At 39.3% G+C, this 14,185-nt stretch overlaps 2 protein-coding genes across 2 annotated transcripts in view; one reads left to right on the top strand and one right to left on the bottom strand.

Moving 5' to 3' along the window:
* crm (cramped chromatin regulator) overlaps window positions 1-4,229 on the bottom strand; it is a 28,863-nt gene extending 24,634 nt beyond the window's left edge. The window contains exon 1 of the mRNA XM_065218805.1: window positions 4,000-4,229. The gene's annotated coding sequence lies outside the window, so the exon portion shown is untranslated. The remainder of the gene's footprint in view (window positions 1-3,999) is intronic.
* A 2,198-nt stretch (window positions 4,230-6,427) lies between these two features.
* Window positions 6,428-8,242, top strand: LOC135698804 (uncharacterized). The gene is made up of 4 exons (XM_065218937.1): window positions 6,428-6,436; window positions 6,502-6,953; window positions 7,079-7,256; window positions 7,736-8,242. The coding sequence occupies exons 1-4, from the start codon at window positions 6,428-6,430 to the stop codon at window positions 8,240-8,242; spliced, it is 1,146 nt and encodes a 381-aa protein (XP_065075009.1).
* The last annotated feature ends 5,943 nt before the right edge of the window (window positions 8,243-14,185 follow it).

The following is a 14,185-nucleotide window of genomic DNA, read 5'->3' on the forward strand; positions in this document are numbered from 1 at the left end:
GGTCTTGTAGCACGGACTCTAGTACCCGTGAATGGTTCTCGGCACTGCTTTCCGAGAACACAAACATCACAAAAATCCAATTTATCTGGTTTCTCGGGAATACCTGTTACCATGCCATGCTTCGCGAGTGTCTGCAATCTCTTGCTCCCCAAATGAGCCAGTCGACGATGCCACAGGTTACCAGTCACAGCTCCACACATGTTGGCCGCCACCGTATCGACACTGAGATCGAGCTCGTAAAAATCGCCCCGCATGGGACATCTCGCAATCAGGTCACGACCTTGCTTCATGATCGCTTCCTTTTTCGTGAATGTGACATCAAGATCCGCTTTTGCCATCTTCTTCACAGATAGCAAGTTCGCTCGAAGATCTGGTACGAAGAGGACGTTCTTCAAGCTGATATAGTTACCTTCCTTGTTGACGCCGTTGATCGTGCCACTGTGCCGGGAAATCAGGGATTGATCATCCTTCGCCACGTTTATGACGACAGGGTGCTTCAGCTTCGTGAGGTCGGCGAAACAGTGCTTCACATTCACAAGGTGGTCCGAGGCTCCGGAATCCAGCTTAAAGGAAACTGCTCCCTCGTCCTTTGTTTGGGAGCATCTCCCGGTCATAAAAGCCACCGCCTTACCTCCAGCAGCAGTGTTAGCTTCAGCGCGCCCATCTGTCTTCAACTTCACACGACAGTCCTTGGCCTTGTGCCCCTTTTTCTGGCAACGGTTACACTTTCCGGTGAACTTACCAGGCTTCTGCTTCGATCCTTGGAATGCTGCAGGTTTCTCTTGGCAGGAATCCGCTGCCCGGTCGGTTTTCTTGAGCTCCTCTGCAAGAAGGCTCTCGCGAACAACATCCAGTTTTAGGTTTTCCTCACCTAGATTTTCCAGTGCCGTAACCAACGGATCGAACGACTCGGGAAGGGTAGCAAACAGCTGGGACACAATATCGTTCTCTTCAAGCTTCGCTCCGGCCAGCTTCAGTTGTCGGATCAGCTCTTCGAAGGTTTTCAGGTGATCTTTCACAGACGAACCTTCCATCATTCGTAGCTTCGCAAGTTGCTTCCTGACGAATGTCTGCGACGAGACGGACTTCTTGGCGTAGGCGGATTCAAGGCTCATCCACATCTCCTTGGACGTCTCCTTGTCCCGCACCAAATGCAGCAAATCGTCATGAACAAATGACGTCAGCAGGAACGCCGCCTTACCGTCATCTTCCTGGAACTTCGTGAGCTCGGCCGCTTCCATCGGAGGATCCTTCTTGATGATATCAAACAGCTTCACGGACTTCAGATACTTCTCCACTCGAAATTGCCAATTGTCGAAACCGGTGCCCGAGAACTGCGAAACCGGTGCCCGTGGACCAAATCCTTGTGTGAGTCGCCCATAACCTCTTGATGGTTAGAAAGAACCGGAACAGCAAAGTTTAAAAGTAGAATGGATTTTATTTAACGACTAGCTTGAGTGGAGTCTTGAACAGGAATGAAAAGTTTTTCACCGTTGTTTATTTAAGAAAACTTAGGTTGCTAGAGGTGACGTTCGGTCTCCAAGGAGGTGATCAGCACACTGCGTTACCGATTTACTCCAACAAATTGTTATGGTTATTTTACTTAACGACGTGTTCCAAGTATCATCCAAACCATTTCTCGAACAGTTCTGATTTGGGTTATCATTCGTTTATGATATTTTTTTATTAGGGCTGTTAAGCTTTCGGTGGTGTAGTGCATCAAATTTTATAGGAATACAATTATTATTCTATGAGCGGAAATACGAACACCTTCTGCTGCTTTTTCCGCGCACAACTACAAATTCTGCAATTAAAATTCACTTCAAAATATTCATGTTAAATGGTAAACCACATAGTTATTTACGAGGTAGGATCTTAGGTTAAAAGCTAACAGATTCTGTTGAAACGACGTGTTGAGAACCACTCGTTCAATTTATTTTTGTTCCGTCTTTAATAATCTACAACTGACTGTAAGTTTTTGACATTTGCACAGAACATAAGGGAACATAATAATACATATTTACGCGTTAGTTTTAACAATTTGCATGAACAATATCAAATTGATTGTCAAGTGAGCGGAACAATATACGTTCACGGTACCATGACAATAATTAAAATGCTCATGATGTTTCAACAGGCATATGGTATTTTTGACGATGCATTAAAAGTTAAATCGACTATGGTAATAGTAAGATTGAGCATGATGCATAGTCAGTTAAAAATCAATAAGAAATTCTATACTGTTATACGATTTTGGGTAACAATGGTGTATGCGAGATGCTTCATCAAGTTCAATACATAGTTTATGAGCAGTTCCTTAATGAATCGCCTCAGTACAGCTGGCATCGAAAGAAACCTGTAACTCTAATGAATCATACGGAATGCAAATGTCCAAAGTAGTTTGACATACAGCCCCCACAGTGGTACGATATCTACAGGTAGGGGCTCTTCCCAGGCAATTCCGCATCTTCGCACTTCCAGGACTATCGCCATGCAACGCAGTTCGAAGGTAGCGATTTTACCCTCTAGACGTTGCAGATCTTTCCGGAAAGTCATCAAAAATGCGAAGCCATCCGCTTGAGGTCAACACTTAACTCCTTAAACCCGTCCCAGGTGATTACCGTTGTCCATGGTGATACTGTTCTGTTCCCCAATCTGTTGCAGCAAACATAATCCGAACAGTAGTCCGATATTGAAAAACGTTATTTTCCGTCGCCAATAAAATGCGATCAATATGTATATTCAATACTAATCATGCGATTTTTGAAAATAGGATCATACAGGATGTTTCTCGGTCAGGATAGGAAATCCTTTAATCTTCTTATGAATTTTTGAAAAATTGTTTAAATAAGTACTACTGTATTCAGATGCATTGGACACGCCCACCCCAAACGATCAAAATGAGCACATGAATTGAAGGTAAGTTGCTCAGTGCAATCAATAGTCAACATAATGTAGCATTAAATAGAATTTGGATTTGCGCATTCAAACAAAACCCAAATACAATATGTAACTTGCATAAACTCAATGGGTGCTCAGTGGCAGATATTTGCTCATTAGAATGCTAATTAACCTTGCTCATTGAACAAAAGCTCAACTACTCAATGTTGTCAATTATTATTTTACTACGAAGTCCAATGACATAATGATCAACAACGGATGCGTCCATCACAGTTCGGCACCACAGTAGGAAACCTGTTCCAAATCGATCTCGGAAGTTCGTCTAGACACGGAGAACAGTTATTATTTATAATAAACCACGTAGAACAGATTCAGGCAAAAATGGCCGTCGTCGTGGCAAGTTTTACCTTCCAGAACTTTACCGCAAATAAATTCCAACCAATGAATAATTTGAAAAACGGCCAAGATCAAGATCTGTTTCGAAGATGGACTTATGCAACAAATCGGATAAATTATACCCAACATAGCATTCACGATAAATCCGATCCAAGAAGGCAATGGCCCTTCGGAGAATCTAGTTCACATCGACTCGTTCGGAGCAGACTATTTTCCCGCAGCCTGCTATGACGTAGTAGTCAATTTACCGCTCATTTTCTCGAAACTGGCTGATTTGTGCCGTATTTTGGCAAGAAATGTTTGGAAAACTATCATTCCATTTAAAATAACAAATCAAATCTTACATAATCATGCAAATTTTCATTTAACAAACGAATAACTTTTGGAGCCAGTAAAACTGTACAGCTATCTCTGTTTGTTGTATAGGAATTTTCCTGTCCCTAATTTATTAGCATATTTCTACCTGCAACTCCCACGCAATGCACTCGATTTTATGCCTGCCTAAAATACCAACTTATTCACGCACAAACCTCACAATTTCCCGCACTTTCGGGTCAAATTTTCCTTTTTGAAAAATTCAAATTTACGACCTAAATTTTTCACTAAAATGGCGGTACCCAAGTTCTTTGCCCCGTCATTTTTGCCCTCTGCCTCGATGGAAGCTCGGGATTTATTTTTGAAATCCCGCTGCTCCGTGCTCACCTGATCGGGCTTTTCCCGTCCGAATTACACAAAACAATCCACTGGCACTAGCGGGTTCCGATCGTAACACGTTCCGCGCGCCACTTTTTCGGGGAAAAATCGCGAGAAAATAAATAACAAGCCGTAAAAAAAAGCACTGTCCACAGTCGGTTCAGAAATATTCGCGGACACTCCTCTTCTGGGGGTTGAGAGATAAATAATAATCGCGCTCGTACAAAATATTTTCATCCACTGACTCTTCTTGACACTCTGCGTGCACTGCCGACGGCCAGCAACAAAACAGAGCTAGCTGTCTTGTTGAATCGGATGAATTGTTGTGTTTGATTTGTCCCGTATAGAAGTTGCATTGGTGTTGGTGTTATTATTGTTTCCATTTCACTCGCTCCGCTAGGCGTTCGTATCTTGCCTTTTGGCCGAGCGCCATCGAGCGTATATGTTCATCCGGCAAAGGCTGACAGACGTCAAAGACGGGAAGGATGAACCCCAACCCATATGACGGTGTTTGATAGTCTGGATGGATGATGAAAATTATGTTAATTTAAATATTGCGCATTCGCGCATTTCACACCAAATTGGACTAAGAGTAACCGTAACGGTACGCTGCTAAACTCATTTTAGCAGCCCTCATCATAGCGCAGCTACTGTATCGGGGGTTGCCATACGAGTAACTAAAATAGCAGTCGGCTTCTCGGTGAGAAGCGCGCTACCAAATTTAGCAGCGCGGGAGAAAGGTTGCTATTCGTTGCTATCGTCAAAATGCTCACTACCGGTACGGACAAAGGCAAGTAAATTGATAATAGCGATAGCAGCGCCCGGTGTGGAGAAGAGTGACTAAACTAAAATGAGAGCGCTGTGCGCTGTTAAAATAGTCGCGCAAATGACAACGACCGTTACGGTTGCGCTAATAAACGCGTTTTCACTTGTTTGAAAGTGTGATAGAATTGCAAGTTTACGTCTAACCGTCTTGGTGTCTTCGGTGCACTTATTCCTTATGATGCAAGCAATAAGTGCTCCGAAGACATCAAAACGTGCACTTTTATCACACTTTTTGCAGACCAGTTTCAGATGCAATCAGCAATATTCGACAGTGAGCATTCATAAGGGCGAATATGCGATGATCGATTCTCTTCATCGATTTTCTCTTTGCATTGCTACAGCTAAGCGAAACAATTTTCTAGAATTTGTTCAATGCAGAGTAGTAACAGGTTGTATTGGCTATCAAAAGCAACAGCAAACGCACCGAGAAACGTTAAATCTAGCGAGTTATTAACAAAAGAGAAAATCGACGAAGAGAATCGATCATCGCGTATAGGCCCTTCGGCATGCTCACTGTCGATATGTCTGTTTCATTGGTAACAAAACGCGACGCTCACTTTTTGACAGTTCTAGAAACGTCGCATGAAAATGCGCACGAGTTTTAATCTTTGTGTTAGTGAAACGTATTATTCCAACAACTGATTGATAAATAAACAGAAGGTTTTTTCTCCTCATACCCCGGACAGACTATGGCTTATATCATGTAATTATATAGAGTCGGTGTATAATGAGTCACGCCAAGAGTGAAGCCAAGTCTACCTATTGAACTGTCAAAGCGGCTACCTATCGTGCAAAGTAAATAAACATTACGATGCTATGAAAGGTTCACGAAAGGTATTGCAATAAAATATAAAATATAATCGAAGAAATGAGCATAAACACGCAGTGAGCGTTAAATTGTCATGGGATACGCTCGGTAATGATTATTAATGAGAATTTCTACTATTTTTTGTTAAGATAATTTGACAAAATCACTGATATAATGATTTACTGCAGCCGCAGTATTTTTTCTCTCGCTAGAAGTCATTTGAAGTTGTTGTAGAAGTCCTCTGTTGCCAAGTGAAAAGAATTGGAATCTTTCGAAAACCGTGATGCGAGTTCAACTGTTTTTCTCTTGGCGTGACTCATTATAGACCGACTCTAGTAATATAGGCTGTCTTGCAATGAACACTCATACATCTAGTTTTCACTGGAAATCCTATGTATGAGTGCTCATTGCAAGACAGCCTATATTACATGATAAGTCATAGTCTGTCCGGGGTATCACGTAAACTCGAAAGAACCCATTAATGGATAAAATTACAGCAATTAAAAAAGTGGCTTTGCTCATAAAATAAACAAAATTTTACCAAATTAATGAGTAACTGTTACTCGTAAAATGTACAGGTAAAAGTTATTCATAAATTAGTAAAAGGCACTCATTAAAAGAGCAGAACATAAAACATTTTGAATGAGTTAAACCTCATTTCATAAATGGGTGAAAATTTTCCAGCTATGGGTTCTTTGGAGTTAGTGTGTTTATTTTCATTCGTATTTATGGATATTTTATTTTCGTTAGTCGGTTCATAAATTGTTTCAAAACTGTAAAAATCAAGTGACTACGAACAAGGATATGGAAGCGGTAAAGAAAATGCGGATAGTAATGTTATTTTCATATATATTTACGAAGTTTATTTTCACTTTCAGCTTTCATACTGCAGCATAAACCTGGAGCTGGATGCTTCCGATGCCGATTATGCAGCTGAGTTCCTTGACGAAGACGATCCTATTGGGAACATTGATAAGTTCCCAGACTACGACGAGACAGAACCTGCAGAACCTGAGCAAGAGCCGGAAGCTGACCATCCTTCAAGTGTTTTGCCGGTACCGAAACGTAAACGATTGGAGGAATGTACGTTTCATTTGATTATTTCCTGCTACAAGAAGGATTTTCGAGGACAACATCACGACAAAGGTAAAGCGGATGCGAAGGTGATTACCAGGGAATGTCATGTTTTTGGCAATTCACCCGAGGAGGTGTTGGAGCAAACTTGGGAGGCTATTAGGAGTCACACGAGGAGTCACATTCGCCGGGAGGTAACTGTTTATGATGACCAAAGTTTGAAACGAGTTAAGTGGACTGAAGGAGCGGATCCTGAGTTCAAACCCTAATAAAAATAACCATAAAAGAGAGCTTAACGACGTGTTCGGGGTATCATCCATAACATTTGTGGGATAGTTTACCTATCAGGGATACAGTTCGTTTATGGTATTTGTTTATTAGGGAAGACATGGATAAATTTGTGCTGTTCAAGGACCTTCAACGCAAACGCACATATCGAGTATCTGATTTGCAGGAAAAACCGGATGTAATGATAAGATGGAGATGCAAGGTTATTGATGTTTACCTTCATGTGTATTCGTTGGCGGTGGCAAATCCAAAACTGTACGATCTAGTGCAGAAACTACACGGATAGAAATTTCCTTATACACAGAAAAAAAAGTTGTTGAATATTACATCCAAACTGCTGCAACCAGGTCAATCCATCGGTTGTGTAATGTAACGTTGTACGATGTACATCGATTTTGCGAACAAAATTACATCCATTGATGTAATATTGTATCTGCTTTTTGCTAATACATCATTATTTCGTACATCAGCTTGAATTACATTGATCGATATTACATTTTTTTTTTGCTGTGTACCTTTTGGCAAATTTCTATTGCTGATTATTCATAAAATGTATAAGTCAAGTAATAAGCAGACGCCTTGCAAAAAGTTAATGAAGATCATGTGTCAAATGAAATGTATAAGCGGTCACACATACCTTTTATGCATTCTTATAGGACCTATGTGGTTTGTCTTATGGAATCTATAAGGCTGATGCTTTGGCAAAAATGTATAAGTGAAACACATGAATAAAATAATTGATTTTCGTTTCGTGTAGAAGCCCCAGATGACCCGGACAGATCAGGAGCATGCAGTAACAAATCATTTCAAGGGTTAATAAACGAGCTAAAGAGAATGCATCCAGAAGTATCAGCAAATTCATTCGTGTGGAACAACTGGGCGGAACATGTGGAAGCAGCACCGGGATACAAACGTGACGATGTGAAGCTGAATCCACCAGACGACATTCAATCGCACTTGAGACCTCCACCGAATGATGATTCAGCAATTCTGGAAGAAAACCGTCGAGAACTATTTTTCGCTAAAACTATAATTTGTGCCATGGAAGTTCACATTCAAGAGCTCAGAGAACAGTCTATACACCTAACAGCCGCGGCCAAAAAAATTGAAGAACGGGTATCGGGAATGGAAATACAGCTTAAAAGCTACAACGAAATGCTGACTTCAATGCAACGTTCACTTGCACCTGTGGAAAACGAGCTCAGTCGAGCACTGGCGAACTCTGTAACAGCCGCAGAAGATGTTGATCATATGTGAAGAAAGATAAAATAGTATTCGAAAGAACCAGATCGTTCAAATTTCCGGATGTCATTGTCATTTGTTTGTTATGTTGATGTTGTAAAATAAAAGCTGTTGAAACAAATTTCATTTATTTCGTGTATCTGTGATAGAAATAACTAGAATGATGTCATACATGGAGTCCTTCCTCAGATCACCTCTTTAGGGTCAAATTTTCCTCCTTCTTTATAACCACACTTTCTCATGATTTTTGTGCAGTCATAATGTTTGAAGCTGAGTAAAGCATCGCCATGGAAAATTAGCTTTTTTCCAACAAACCCATATTGTGCGTGGCAGGATAATTTCTCAAAATGGGATTATACCATATATTTTCTGTTTATGGCCGTACGACTGCGCCTATTGATTTAACACACGGCGGCTCTTTATGCAGGATTCGCTCCTCAAGCCGCTGCCATGAAATACTATCTAAGTTACACACCTGTGTATAATCCTTATGGGCGGGGTTGTAGCATAGAGGTAACTCTAAGACCACTGGGTCCCCAAGAAAATCATTATTATTTTTGGCTCACTCAGTACCAGAACACCGGTCCCAAGCAGTCCCAAGCTATTTCACTCACCCCTGCATGTTCTGCATGAATCCACACACCCCTGATGTTATCTGTCAAACTTTCATAGCGAATCAAAACAAACATAGTGTAGTAATAGAATTTCAACTAGAATAGGGTACGTTAATCGTTTGCTTGGTTTTTTTTTTTTTAATTCTTTATTTAAGAGATTTTTAGCCTTAGGCTAGTTCATCTCTAAAAATATCGTTTGCTTGGGACCAATAGGCTACTAAAGTGGTGAGCCAATTTAAAATCGTTAGTTTCGTATTGATTGTTGGTTGTAGCGCGCTTATGAGCGGCGCGCTTCGACCATCACCAAATGAGAATTTAACATAAGCGTGACAATATCCCCTATTGCGTAGCATATCGTGGCTATCAAAAGCTACTTCATCCAGAAAAACTAAATTAGGTAAATCCCACTGAAATGATAACTCCTCGCAATATTTTGAGATATTAGCATAACGGATCTGCACGGCGCGACGTTCCAGTTTCTTCCAGCTCATACCCTCCGCGTGCAGGATCCTTACTATCGAAGATCTACTAATTAACCACTTCATTCGAGCAGTTTAAATGACGTTTACTACTACTCGAACTTTGAAATAAAACATTAATTTGAGATTTTTTCTTCTAGAACCACGAGAAAAGTAACCAACCTTTATATGTTAATAATTATTTTTCACCGCGGCGGACGGGTCTTGCCAAAGAGGAACGAAGAGGAAAAACGAGATCCGAACGCGAAGCCTTTCTTGATTGATTGATTGATTGAGTAACTACTAAATACAACGGCAAGGAAAGAAAACTCCAGTAATAGGTAGTGAGGAAGTTTACCAGAAGACGTAGGAAGTGAAATCCACCTCCGAAAACAGCCAATTGGAACCACTCGTAGGTGAAAATGCTCAAACTATTCTCACTGAAGGTACATAAGAAGGACAGTGAGACAATTCCGAAGTCTTCACCGTGGCTCTGCTGAGAATAACAAAAGGTAAACAAACAATTCGGAAAAATGTTTATCGATTTTGATTAAATACCTACTGATTTCCGTGCCGCATGGCAGTTCACAGAGCGCGTGACCTTATAATTGGTGAGCAAACAGGATGGCACCGGCATTACCCAATGGACAATGGCAATGATGGTCGCGGAAGATTCGTTGGAGGTTCATTAAACTTCAACAACCAACTCTTCCTCGAGATCGATAACCGGTTTAAAGGTGTGTGTGCCTTATTATCGGTATGACAAATTAAATGATCAAACAACTGCAGGAGAAATCCAGTGCCAAGATGAAGTATGCTGCGTACAACATCCTTGAGTTTAGAATGTCGTTTTTTTGTCCTTGTTGATATTTTGTTGTATTTTAATTTTTGTATCGTAGGAGTTATTTACTTTAAACTTTGTATAAAATCATGCCGTTGTTACACCCACACTCGGATACGGTGAAATATCTGGATTTTTCGAAGTTTCATGATGGGCTACTGATCACGGGACCGCAGGACTGTCGTGAAGGTGTGGCATACCGGAGTGGAAAGCTCGATGTCAAATCCGGAGTGTACGTTCTCCAAGACGTTCTCACAAAGCAGCGGATGCTAAAGTCAGTGGGATTCTTGTCATGGAGTGCATTATTCTGTGGGATTTTACTTTTCACCAGGAATCGTTGTAAGGGAGCTTAAATTGGTCTTGCCTATCTTATAGCGAATTCGGTTTTGTATCGGGGTTGGAACCAGTTCAAACTCTGTGCCAAACCGAAGTTTTTGTCAGTGCGAACCTCATACTGAGGTAGATTTTATAAACAACGATCAAACTGACTTTTTTCAGACAACAAGCAACCCAAGATACCCAATCCAGTTTGAAACTGAATAATAAACGAATTTATTAGACTTTTCAATCGATTCCGCGACCAGCAGAATCTACGTAATACTACGTTTTTCCTGCAAGCGGGATGCTATTTCCTACGTGCTTTCTTTGTACTTGCAGTTCTCAAGTGAGGCAACGAGTCGTGCAACATGCATCTAATGAAGTATATGACTGGTGGGGGAGAAAAGCAGAAGGAGTGGTCATAGTTGCCGTAGTAGCCGATTGAGACGGTAGACGAAGAAGGTCTTGTCTATGAGTAATGGGGACAATTAATTGATTCGGAGAATTTATCGGAGCTGACCTTGGGTTTACTCGCTTGGATATATCCTATAGGAAGTACTTAAATTACACCATTATTCATATGAAGATTAAAACATCAGAAATATCACGTTTACTCTTGTTTCACGATTACGATTTCTTATCTGTGAATTTTCGGTTGAATAATGGTGTAGAGCCAGAAGTGGCGAACAAGTGGCACCAAGCGATTTGAATATCGCTGGTCAATCTGTAGGAGGTCAATGAAGATGTTGATGCTTATCCTTTTCATTCTTTCTTTGTTAAAAATTCTTTCAGTCTTCGGCTGGTTCATATCTGGTGAAGCTTATCGCATTACAGCTGTCATTCAACATCCTGGTAAACCACGATGGCATCCGCTGGTAGTCTCAGTATGACCAAGTCCTTATTCCGTCAGCATCTGATGCACATATTTTTTTTATCTTGTATTGTTATGATGCTGCTAATAAATTATCTTGTAGCTATCTATAATAGACACGAATACCGTAGTGAAGTTTCAGTATTTTACTAAAAATCTCAAATCACAAAACTCTTTGTATGCTTTGCTTCATCGTTAACGCCATGCCGGCAAATTTCCACGGAAATTTAGGAACATCAAATAAATTGTATTCGCGAATTAGAAATTAAATTTTATTGATTTTTCAGCTTCATAATTGATTTTTTTCTCGCTGTCATAAATGACAATCTATATCAAGCCATCGCAAATGTGAACACCTCAACGTGATATCGATATCATCTCGCTATATCACGTGCTATAGAGTGTAATGAGAACGAGGTACACTGAACCAATTTGACATATTCCTGTTATGTGGAAATCTAATAAATTTGCGCTATAAGATAATCCATTGAAAATGATATGATTGAAAATGTGTCAGGTAAATTCTATATGAATATCTGATACATTTACAATGCTGATAATTTGGTAACTTTTATATGATCGTCATATGATAAATGAAAATCAGTCAAATTATAATAATTAACTGAAATGGATTTGAAACCCATAAGCATAAGCTTTACGTTTTACCACAATATAATATATGTGTCATAAATCAATCGAAGTAAAGTTTATGTGAAAATCACATGAAATTTACTTCTTCTTTTGACACATATATTTAATCAATTTCTAAAAATAAATCGAAAAATAAACATCAGGCAGTGGGAGCTTTCACAGTTGTGTCTTTTTTTTATTGTAGCTGATTTGGGATTCGATCAAGAACTGTTGAGGTGTGATGCTTTCGGTTTCTGCGCTCGATTCCACTGGGCCACGGCTGACTTAAAGATTGAGCTCGTTCAATTAGCATGAAGTAAGAACAGCTCTCCCGACATGGAATGTAGTGCTCGTTTTGCTAGAGTGAAGACAAATAGCACTGACAAATTTATGTGCCGTTTCGGTGGTGTCGTTTGTTCAAATCTTTCTTAATGCGCCTGTGTGCAATAAAACAACGACTAAATTATATGAGTTGATGGAACTGGTTCATGAAGTTCGAGTACTAGGGCTGGAATCTAAATTAGCCGTGTAGAAGGCTTACAATTAGAATCACAGCAAAGTAAATATTGCAGTAGAATATTTTTTTTTCAATCTCAATACATTCTTTTCCGGAACCCCTTATCTTATGAAACAATAACAAACAAAGATTATTCAATACAGTATCATTGTTGTTAGCAATATTTACAATATCAATAATATCAACTAATCATTTTAATGAGTGTACGATAACATCGTTGAAAATTGTTTCAATAATTTATGAAGAGCAATCATGTAAGATGTATTTTATTTTGAGCGATATTCATCCCAGACAAACATGCCAAAACAAATGTTTGCTGTTGGATTTCTTAAAAGGTAAATCTATATGACTATATTGGCAAATCAAAGTTGGCACTCGTGGAGAATAGAAGAACTATAACAGTGATGATGGTTTCAAAATTTTCCACGGGGAAGTATACGAATGCAATCTTAAAATGCTTTTATTTTGCAAATGGAACATTTTATTTAAATCTGGTTGCTGCTACAGTGGTAGAAAAGCTCAAATCTATGTGTACACCTAAAAATCTGAAAAGAAATTAATTTTTCTGTATTATTTGTCTATTGAGTAGTCCTTATGTTTTCTACTAACATAGCATCAACCAGATTTAAATAAAATGCTCCATTTGCAAAATAAAAGCATTTTAAGATTGCACTCGTATACCTCACCGTGTAAAATTTTGAAACCATCATCACTCTCATAGTTCTTCTATTCTCCACGAGTGCCAACTTTGATTTGCCAATAATGATTGGGATGAATCTGTTTACAATCTTTAAACCTCAAAAATCAAAGGAACCTATTCCAATGAGATATGAGATATACATGTTTTCCTATACTGCAAAGTTAAATGACAGTCCAATAGTTTCTACATGTCTGTTTACACGCGACATATCAACAAACGTCAAAAAACTTTAAAAGCAAATCAATAAAATATACATGATTATCTTATAAGATATATCTTTTAGTGAGCAATATTCATCATGAAAACAGGTATATTGTACTGAATTTTCTCATAATGCAAACTTATATGATTTTCCATTAGTTTCTAGATGTCTGTTCCCACCCATGGCATATCAACAGTTTTTCACCATGAAATATATCAGACAATATTCATATAATTCTTACCTTCGCTAACCACGTTCGAAGCAAAGTATTATCAAGTACAAAGTATGTGAAATTACGATAGAAATCATTCCATATCGCAGTCATAGTTTTAAAGTGATAATACAATGGAATCTATCAATCATCACATAGAATGAATAATTCTGCTGACATTGCTATGTTATCAGATGGATCCAGTAAACGGTACATGTCGATTTGTTTCAGTGTATAAGAGCTGTTAAAATACCGGGTTGCCAAACAAGGCATTATTCACAAGCAATCAAAAGTCAGTTCAATGACTTCTTGACACTGCCGGTACAGCTGCGGCACACTGAGGTACACTGAGAAAAAAGTTGGCGCAAAACAAGTGTGTAGAGTGACCACCCCTTGTGTACGATGTAATCCAGGCACTTATTGTAGATTTGCTTTTACCGTAAATTTCGCAGAGTCGTTGTCTTGATAGTCCCAGAAAAAAGAATCCATAAATGCAATGATATTTAGTATTGAGACTGCGTTGTCATCGTACATTATGCCAAATAATGTTGGACATTTTCTGAAACAATAACGTCACTTTTAGGAGGAATTTTCAT

Source organism: Ochlerotatus camptorhynchus, unplaced genomic scaffold (assembly GCF_037179485.1).
Source record: "Ochlerotatus camptorhynchus isolate MF236.1 unplaced genomic scaffold, CSIRO-AGI_Acam_v1.1 ptg000094l, whole genome shotgun sequence".
In the NCBI taxonomy this organism is placed as follows: domain Eukaryota; kingdom Metazoa; phylum Arthropoda; class Insecta; order Diptera; family Culicidae; genus Ochlerotatus; species Ochlerotatus camptorhynchus.

What these genes read in the sequence shown, in the direction of transcription:
- LOC135698804 (XM_065218937.1), top strand. An exon ending in ACTGAAGGAGCGGATCCTGA is followed by an intron (nt 6,954 to 7,078) that starts GTTCAAACCCTA and finishes TTTGTTTATTAG; the next exon opens with GGAAGACATGGATAAATTTG. An exon ending in AACTGTACGATCTAGTGCAG is followed by an intron (nt 7,257 to 7,735) that starts AAACTACACGGA and finishes TGATTTTCGTTT; the next exon opens with CGTGTAGAAGCCCCAGATGA.